Here is a 10441-nt window from a genome sequence, read left to right as displayed (position 1 = left end):
GACAGACAGACAGACAGACAGACAGACAGACAGACAGACAGACAGACAGACAGACAGACAGACAGACAGACAGACAGACAGACAGACAGATAGATTGAAAAGGGAACTTTATAGTTGATACCACTTAAGCCACAACTCCACTTCTGGATTTTTGCCCAGGCTACCTTTACCAAGATCCTTGGATCTCAGCCTCCTGAGTACCTAGGGATTACAAATGTGAGCCACTGGCACCTGGCTGGGGGAGGGGGGTGAGGTTCTGTTGGGTTTTTTGTTTGTTTGAGATAGTCTAAAACTCACTATGCATACCAGGCTGACTGGACTACAGATCTTCCTGCTTTAGCTTCAAGACTGAGATTGTAGACCTGTTCTGACATGGGAAGGCTGTGTGAAAATTTCTAGACTGAATACAGAAAATGGAGTGCACTGAAAACCTAGTCGATCATCCATTTTATTCTGAAGAAATTGTTTCAAAATGCTTGGTTTTGTGTGTGTGTCTGTGTCTGTGTGTAGATCCTGAGGCTTGGACTCAGGACCTGGTCATTATTCCTGAGCTTTTCTACTGCAAGCTGGTGCTCTAACGATTGGGCCATAGCTCCACTTTGGCTGGACCTTTCTGCCTGGGTTTATTTTGAACTGTAATCCTCAAATCTCATCTTCCTGAGTACCTAGGATTGTATGTTGGGTTTACATTACAAAACTAAGTAAACATATAGCCTCTATTTTGAGGTTCTAATTTAATTGGTCCCCAATTAAATGGATTAGGTGTTGCAAGTGACATAATTTTCCTTGGTTTCTATGTTTCAAAGCTTTTCAACTCCCATCAGTTTGTCCGTTGTTGCTCTCACCAGGGAATGGGAGCTTCTCCGGATATACATACTAGTTCTAATTTCCATTGTTTCCTCAAAACCATTTAAGGGTTGAGGTTTTAGCAGTTTGCAAGCCTGCAAACTCAATTTTGAAGGAAGCTACCAGAATAACAAGAATTCCTCTGTTAAGAGACAAAGGCCTTTATTAAACATAGCACAACAAGCTGCATAAGCTTCACTAATATCAAAGCCTCTTGCCACCAAAATCCCAAAGGGGATGTGGTACAGACCAATATATGCAACAAATTGAATAGGTTTTTGTCACAGCTGAGTTAACCAAGTCTTTGAAGGGACAGCAGCTGGCAAGTCTCTTCAAATTTTGTCCCGGAAGGATACATTCTTTATTAACCTGGCCAGGAGGCAAATCTCCCCTCTTCCCTCAAGAGACCTCTGTCTTCCAAAGCTGTTTGCTACATAAATACACCCCCAATAAAGCTGCTTTTAAAAGAGTATGTATTTTGTATAATACTGAACTTCTGCTAATCCTATTGCACCTAACTCCAATATGTTATGCATGTATTATAAGTTTTGGTTTACATTATGGCAAGGCAATCAGATTATTAAATAGAAATGTACATCTGGAAGAAAATTTACATTATTTAAACTTAAAATATTAAAAATTAATAAAAATAATATTAATAGTCCAAGACAAATGCTGCTACAAGATACATAGAAATACCATGAAGAATTTCACTCTGGCAGTTTTAACTAAATCCAGTTTTACAGTAATAATTAATTTTGTGAAAACATGTATGGTAAAAGTGGATTCCCCCATTAAATGTACACTCAAGGAAGACAAATCAGTATAATAAGCAGATTATTACCATCATTACAGTTACAACATTTAATAAATACTTTGTCTAATATTAATGTAAGTACAGTAATTTTTAAAGCTTTAATTTTCTCTAACTTCATAATATTGCAAGAAAAAAGCACAATAGTAATTGCTCATCAGGGAAAATACATGCTCAGCTTCCTACTGTTTTTCTGTGCATTTAAAATAATTCATTTGCACACTAATAATGTTAAAATTACATTTTCAATGTCAGAGTGTGTCTGAACTTGGAGCACAAAACAAGAAAAGTCGAGAAATTCCTACTTAAACTACCCTGTAAATTCCACTGATTCCCTATTTGACTTCAAAAAATATTTCAGGTTCTAATTGAAATTTTTCTTCCTTTGGAATTTGCTTTGGGAAATGTAAACTTAAATTTTATAACTCATCCCTAATTCACATTTTGAAATGTGGATTATAGTTTTGTTGTAAACATACGGATTGTAGACTTTTTAAAATTACAGATTTAAACAACCAGCAAATATATGATGAGTTTTGCCTTTATAGAAACCATCAAATCAGTTCTAGTACAGCTTGAAAGTTTGTGCATATGCAAAAATAATTATTATTTATTAGTATTTAGCTTTGCAATATTTTTACATGGAAAGCTAATAAAATATACAATCATCAATAATGTAGCTTTCATTTTGTTACTAAAGAGGTTTCTTACATAATTTTATACTGGTCCCAACATGCTCATTATTTTAATTCTAGTTATTAACGTATTATTACTTTAAATATTCCTCCTAAATCAAGTGATTATCTATGAAACTTTGGCATTTGATATGAAGGCTTTATCCTTTTGAGTTTTAATATATCTCTAATGAGACCAAAAATTCAGTCATAATGACAAAAGTTATGGATTCTGGAGCTAGCCACCTGGATTATTAGTGCTTAAACACAAATATATTAGTTCTTCTCTCTGAACTTCAGATTTTTGTTAAATGGGAATATTAATGGTTCATATCTAATTATTTATGTGAGTGTGAAATGAGAAAGTATCATGCATATCACAATGACTCAATATCAATTGTTATTAAAGGCTGCCTTTTCTTTTTCTTTGCATTTTTGCAGTTGGGTTGGTCAGATGTTACAATTGGCTTATGGTTCCTCCTTTGGAGATGCAGCTGCTAATGCAGGTAAGGGCTCTAATGTTCCAATGACTTTTTTCAATTAAAAAATTTTGCAACTACTTAAAGATTAAAAATAAAAAGTAGAAAAAATTTAATACAGAAATATAATTTAAATATCATCTACCAATTTTCTGGTCCTTTTAGCACTGATTCTACAATCATAAATGTCATGAATCATTTATTTCTATGTCTTTATATAATTCTGCATACAAATATTTACTTTCCTATGTGAATATTCTCAGCGGGCAAAAATGATAGATTAATCTAATTTATATAACCCCTCAATTTATAGATAACCCTTAAAATCAATAAATGCCACTTCATCACTTCTACTTATAGAAAAATCTATTATAAAGTGATTGAGTGACCAATGAAATACTGTTATATGGTCATTATTTTTCCAGCAATTTAAATATTATTTCACATAATCAAGAAAGTAAAGGGAAAAAGGTTTATGCAGAACTATTAAATATACATTATAATATGCATATTCATTGGCAAGTATAAATGAATTATAGATTCGAATATTTACAGATAAAAGGGCACACTAAAACTTTATTTCAGAATTAAAATATTTCATGTTTAGAGCAAAATTACAGGGTATGAATAAATAAACAATATTTCTTAAAAAGGAATTACTTGAAGGATGTGGCTTATGCTTATAATCTGAACTACTCAGGAAACTCAGATTTGAAGATCAACATTTGGAACCAACCCAGACAGGGAGGTCCATGATACTCATTTCCAATTAACCTGCTTTAAAAAAAAAAAGGACTCTGGAGTGGGGTTCCAGAAACTCATGTCTGTAGCTCTACCTACTCAGGAGTCTGAGATTTGAGATCGTGGCTCAAAGCCAACCCTGGTAGTAAAGCCCATGAGACTCCTATCTCCAATTATGAAACAAAAGTCTGAGATAGAACTGTAGCTCAAATGGTAAAGCACCAGCCTGTAGTGAAAAAGCTAAGACAGCACCTAGGATCTGAGTTCAAGCCCTAGTACCAGCACAAAAAAAAGGCCATTTCAATGATGAAGAGTAAAAAAAGAATAGGGCCCAGTCACCACTGTTTCTCTAGTTGCCTCCATTTCATTCATCTTAAAATCAGTGTTTGGATACATCAGAAAGCAATATCTGAAGAAAGAGTAGGGTGAATATGATCAAAGTATATTACATGCGTGTGTGGAAATACCATTATGAAATCTCTACAATAAATTTACACTAGGAAACAAAAATAGATTTTTAAATAAAAAATATTATCTGTATATGAGTGATAATAAAGTCTTAGATGCATCACTAGAATTTTCTATATAACTATAATTTTCAGACTACTTATTACAGTGGCCATTGAAGGTAGGCTCTGTGCTACAAGGAAAAGAATGATAATGTTTTACTTTTTATCTACCATCTTCCCACTGTTTAAACTATAGCATACATTTAAGACTGTCAACATTTGCCAACCTTTGAGTTCACTGTTCAAACATACAGCTCTATCTTTTCTTACAGAATACAGGCGCATAGGTGCTATGATATATGCAAACTGCGTTTTGTCTCTAAAGAGAGATTTCCCTATACTTTGGTGTAACCACTGCCAGGAAGCAACTACCGTAAGTACTACCACTACCACAATCTCAACATTGATCGGTAATATCCAAACACATTGCTTTAATATCTATTCAAGAAGTGGAGCTGTGGCTAAAGTGGTAGAGGCTACAGCCTTGTGAGAAGGCCAAGTGAGAGTGAAAGCTCCTGAGTTCAAGTTCCAGTTCCAGCATACACACACACACACACACACACACACACACACACACACACACACACACATCTATTCAGCAATTTTAAGTGCATTTATGTCACAATTCAGTTTCTGTATAATGTTTCTTTAATATGAAAATAAATACCCCTTCTAGAAAATGGGATAATAGGATCCATAAAGAAAAAATAGCAAAAAAAAAGGAGATAATGGTCACCTCTTCATTTTACTACAGTAGATGGTATGGTCAATACTGGTATGACAGATGAGCATTTAAGACAGGCAGATTTTCCTCTTGGAACACTGATAAAATGGTAATAACATAAGATAGGGTGAAGAATTATAATTTCAAGAAATAAATTATTCATAATTAAATTATAACTTTTAAATCATTTCAGAAATTTTTTACAGCTTCAGATTCATTTATTTTTATTTCCTCCATATTTTTAAAGAGTATAAAATGATGAGCTCTGAAAAACCTATGGTAAAATTAAAAACAGTCAGTAAGTATTGCTATCATTAAATTCTGAAATCTATTATTTTTCATGGTAATATTTTGCATTACAGGCTGTATTATCAACTCAGTTCAGTGTCTCTCAAAATCTTGCAACTTTTTTTTGCCTTTTCCTGGTAAATGTTTTTAGGAGGAAAATTGTCCATTCAGAAGTCTTATAGTTTTATTATTTTGGGTATGGCAATGCAAGATCTATGTCATTTGATTAAGAGACTTTCCCCCAAGATATTTTCACAAAGTGATTCTAAAATTGCTATATTTTAAAGTACACTTTGGAAAAACTAAATGAAACATAATTCTAGACTTGCAGGAATATAAAATGATGCAGCTACTTTGAGAAATTGTCTAGCTAAATTAGAGTTATCCTGAGGTACATACCCCCAGAGAATGTGCACATTCTGTCCAAGCAAAGACTTTGAAATGAATGTTCCAAGTATCATTAGTTCTAAAGTAAAATGGTGATAATAACATAAATATCTATCAACTAATGACTGGATAAACAAAATGTGATATATCCAAACACTGGAATATTATTTGACTATAAAATGTAATTAAGTTTCAATACATGAAATTAAATGGATGAACCTTGAAAAGATTATGCTATGGCAGACACAAAAGGACACATATTGTGTGATTCCACAAAAGAGGCAAACTACTGAGGCAAATAGTAGTTAAGTACTAGTGAGGGAAGTCAATTAATTATAAATCCTTGGGAATTAATATTTGAAAGAGCTCCAACTCCTTTCTTAATGGTTTCTATGCCCCTGATTTTCACCATGAATGAAAGTTACTTGTTTTCACTAAGCTTCAGATACTTTACATTGAATAAATTACTCAAATTGCTACAAACATTAGGTTCATTTCTAGATCCTTGAAAAAAGTTGATTGTACCATTCTGCCAGTTTCACATTGTTTTTATAAAAGGGAGAATTTTCAAAGATCTTTATTCTGTCATTTTTGCTGATGTTCTGGAATTACTTTTAGGGATGAGGAAATTCTTCCAAAATTAGATAATGGTTGTAAAACACTGTGAATACACACACACACACACACACACACACACACACACACACAAAACACTAGAATACATAACACAAAGAAGTGATTATTGTATATGAATGTTTTAATGTAAATTTTATTCTTTACGTATCATCATATGTAGTAAGCACATCAATAGATGATTGCTACTTAAAATAGTTTATTATGCTTACACATTTCAAAGAAGGGAATATACCAGGACATTGGGTAGCACCAAAATCACTGAAATGAGGCAAACAGGGTACTTTGAATGATTTCAATGAGATCCAACAGGTACACAATTGTTCCCATAGTTGGTCTCAGGCCTTGGTGCCATTTAAGCAGCCAGAGGCCAGAGTGTGAAGTAGTTGAATGCATGAAGTATGGTTAGCTGGTTTTCATTTGAAAGCTGTGCTCCTAGGCAAGTTATTATCTGTAGAAACTGTATATCCCTAGGAGGGGCAATCTCTCCAAGGTCAACAAAATCTTAGATGTTAAATAAAGTAGAAAATGAATGACGTGGTTAATATGATTATGCACATGTGTGTGTTTGTGTATGTAAACATGTATGTATAAGAGAGTCCTCAGAGCCTTTTTTTCCCTTTCTTTTGTCAGTTATGGGGCTTGAACTCAGGGCTTAGGCACTATACCTGAGCTTTTTTGTTCAAAACTAGTGTTCTACCACTTTTGAGCCACAGCACCACTTCCAGTTTTCTGTGGTAATTTGGAGATAAGAGTCTCACAGTCTTTCCGGCCCCCACTGGCTTTGCACCACGATCCTCAGATCTCAGCCTCCTGAGTAGCTAGTATTATAGGCATGACCACCAGCACCTGGTTCTTAGAGCCTTTGATAAACTCCTATACATTATGAAGAGAAAACTATATGTACTTCTCCAAATTATTTGCCATGGAATCATGTAGAAATTTGGGGGGAGAAATGTGGATCCTTTGATGACCTTATGTGATTTGCACACTACAAAATACTAAGCTAAAACATCCATTCATTAAAGAAAAATGTAGTACTCTGGGAAATTTTTTGCATTTCTTAATTAACTTGGATTATGTCTATACAGTGCAATTCTTTCTTAGACATATTGTTCTCTAGTCAAATTCTGATTAGATATAAGATTAAAAGGTTCAAAAAGAGAAGGCTCTTAAATGTGTTGATATAATACAATGAACTGTTTCTTTGAACTCAAATATTCTTTCAGATTGTTTCTGTGAATCCAAACTTCGAATACAGACGTGCTCAAAACATTACTGATGAGTTCATTTATTTCCGTCCTATTGACGAGGAAATTCGGGAAAAAATCAGAAAACAAAAACAACAGAAACCAACAATGGCCTCCTACCACCAACATGCCCATCCATACACTCGAGAAGGTATCCATCAGAGGGACCTGGGGAATATCAGTCAGGTGGTCATGGTTACCACCCCCCCACTAACAAAAGAGTTAGAGAGTGTTGCCCTTATAAGACCAAAAACGTCAGGGCTTCTTCGCCTAGAGAAAATGCCAGTTAAATCTTCAGGGGTCCCAGAATCTCAACGCTTAGACGTTACAGGAATTGCCAGTCCAGAGGAAAGGGGGAAAGGCACCGCAATACTTGTTGCTGGTGTGCCTGGAAAGGAGATAGATGATACAGAAATTCCAACTTTGAAATTCACTGGGCTTATACACCTGGAGGCTTTAATAAATAAATGTTCACCATCCTCAGAATACAGTCGCCCAAGAAGCCCACGAAATCTGTGGCTGGAATCTCCAGAAAATGCAGAGTCCCCAGGAAGTGATGATATGGAAGTAGCAAGAAGCATGATTCCTCTTAGAGAAAGATCCATCTTTCGGCGTTCCTGGGCAGAACTGTTAGATGCACCACTGAACAGTGAAGGGCTCCATGTTCTCGAAACTAGTCCTACTGAAGAAGAACGAGATAATGGCTACTTCCAACTATCACCAAATGCGAATAAAGCAACCTCCCCACCCAAAGATAGCCGTCTCCAGTCCTTGCAAGGGCCTTTCCCATTGCTGCCCCAGCGTCCTAAACTCCAGAGACAACGCAGTAACAGCCTGCCCCCATACAAAATTGGCAGGAGCCAAAAAACAAATGCATCTGAGTTAAAATTAAATTCTAAAGACACACGCTTCTTCTTCCAAAGTGATGATAATTTGCTTGCAGCAGGTAAGATTTTTGTACTTGTTATAACTCATTTTGTATGTTTTATATATATATATATATATATATATATATATATTATATATATATATATCCATACAAATAGACTTTAATGAGTAAATTTATCATCAAACAACTGGGGAATCTTTGTATTCCATAAAACAATAGCTTTTTCTAGGGGAATTGTCACAGTCTGACTTTAAGTTGGATAAGTTCACTCATAGAATAATTGCCCTCTAATACACCCATCACTCAGTAACTGAAAAACAAGGGTTTAGTTTAGAAATTTAAGGGAATAATAGATATGATTCTACTAGATTGAACAAAATATTTCTCCAATTCCTCCTATAAGTAAGCACCCGCGTGACTAAAAAGTATAAATTGACAAACACACCAATAATACTATATGCCATACCTGCTTAAAGGTAATATTAATGGAAGAACTTAAAATATTTATATATTTATAATGTATTTAAAATGTATCTTATCATGTATTTTAAAGCCGTAGGTTGAAATTTATTATTAATTGAAGAGTAACATTTTGTTTTCATCATTACAGCTCTCTACATATATGCAAACATGATGTTAGGAATAGACTTATTACTTCAGAAGTCTGAAATCAATTTTCTCTTTTAACTTATATTAGAAGCCTGACTGCATAATTTCAAAAGAATATCAATTGGAATTATATCAGCTAAAGATATAGTCAAGTGGTAGAGTGCCTGGCTAATAAGTGCAAGATCCTGGGTTGAAACCCAGCACTGCCTAAAATTAAAATAGGATAGTCTATTGAAGAATCTCTTAGAAATAACCCCACCAATGAACTGGAAACTAGTTTTAGAGAAAAATCCAAAAATCTAGCCCAAACTATTTCTAGAAATCATAATTTTGACCAGCTCTATAATGTTTATTTTTCTACATGTATTTAAAATTCCAAGAAATCATTTATCAGACTGAAAATTAAGTAGAACCTAAAGTCAGCTCATATTATACCATCCTTTAACACACTCACAAAATTGGCTCAGCCCATCTCACATTGAATATTCTCAAGAGTTTGTAAAATCCTGGTAAAATCCATTTTTATGGTTAAACTTCTCTGATTTGATTTTCCTATCAAATTCTTGATTGCTTTATTACTCATATTTCAAAATAAATAAAATTACAGATAAAATACATTTGTTCTTAAAAGTCCTTAAGCCATGACTATAATTTCTCTTTAGTTAATATCTTCTTTATCCTCCTCCAACCATAATGTTACTCGGTGTTTTTTTTCACTTCTGTTCTTTTCACTAGCCCCCCCAATTCTGGCCATTGTGACAGGAATTTTAACATTTTTTTCTTCATCTATTGAACTCAAATACTAAAATAATTTTCTAATTAAAAGGTATATGTCATTCATATTTATTCATAATTTCTTTTCAAAACTGAGATCTGTTTTCAATTAGTTAAAATGACTTTTGATTTTGTCATTTAGAAAATGTTAAAAAAAGAAACAACATTCAAAAAGCTTGGCAAAGGCCCATTCCATCAACTTCTGGAGGACATCCTGCTGTCGATCCAAGCTTTAAGAATTCTGCAAAGCTGCGCACCACTGGAATTCCTAATGATCCTGCTCAACTTGCCAAGGACAATGTTGGAATTCCCAAGAATAATGCCAGTAATGTTAGTATTGGAGCTCCTAGGCATAATCCTGAAATTCTCCGCAGCAATGCTAGAGTCCCCATGGGTAATCGTCAGATTCTTAGAGGCAATGGGGGAGTTCACAGAGGCAGTGCTTTCAGAGGGCCTGTGGATAAGGCTCAAACTCCTGGGCATAATATTGGAACTTCTGCACAGAATGTATCTTCTGCCCTTTCTGAGCTCTCAAAGATAGGTGAGCACCGATTATAAAAACTGTTACTCCACAATAGTCCAGACAGTGAAAGAAACTTAACATCAAAGACTCTGAACATCAAAACTAAACCTGACAAGCTACCAAAAATAGTAAATGGGACATCAAAATGTAGAATACATGAAATGAATATAATTGTGCTTATTGTGATAGTCTTTATCATAATGTTTGGAGCTTTTATTCTGTGTGGCAACTATCAGTTATCTGTGTGATGATCTGGAGGGGATGGGTTGTATAGAAATAATATGCTAACTTCTTTGAGCTT

The 10441-nt window shown here is 34.3% G+C and overlaps 1 protein-coding gene across 1 annotated transcript in view; it reads left to right on the top strand.

Moving 5' to 3' along the window:
• Positions 1-10175, top strand: part of LOC105992148 — a 15084-nt gene extending 4909 nt beyond the window's left edge. The window contains exons 2-5 of the mRNA XM_013024972.1: positions 2776-2840; positions 4336-4436; positions 7325-8291; positions 9760-10175. Coding sequence (XP_012880426.1) covers positions 2776-2840; positions 4336-4436; positions 7325-8291; positions 9760-10175 — 1549 coding nt within the window. The remainder of the gene's footprint in view (positions 1-2775; positions 2841-4335; positions 4437-7324; positions 8292-9759) is intronic.
• Positions 10176-10441: the final 266 nt, after the last annotated feature.

This window comes from Dipodomys ordii, unplaced genomic scaffold, assembly GCF_000151885.1.
Source record: "Dipodomys ordii isolate 6190 unplaced genomic scaffold, Dord_2.0 Scaffold80, whole genome shotgun sequence".
Classification (NCBI taxonomy): domain Eukaryota; kingdom Metazoa; phylum Chordata; class Mammalia; order Rodentia; family Heteromyidae; genus Dipodomys; species Dipodomys ordii.
The sequence above is the reverse complement of the archived record's forward strand: the minus strand, read 5'-3'. Positions and strand labels throughout refer to the sequence as shown.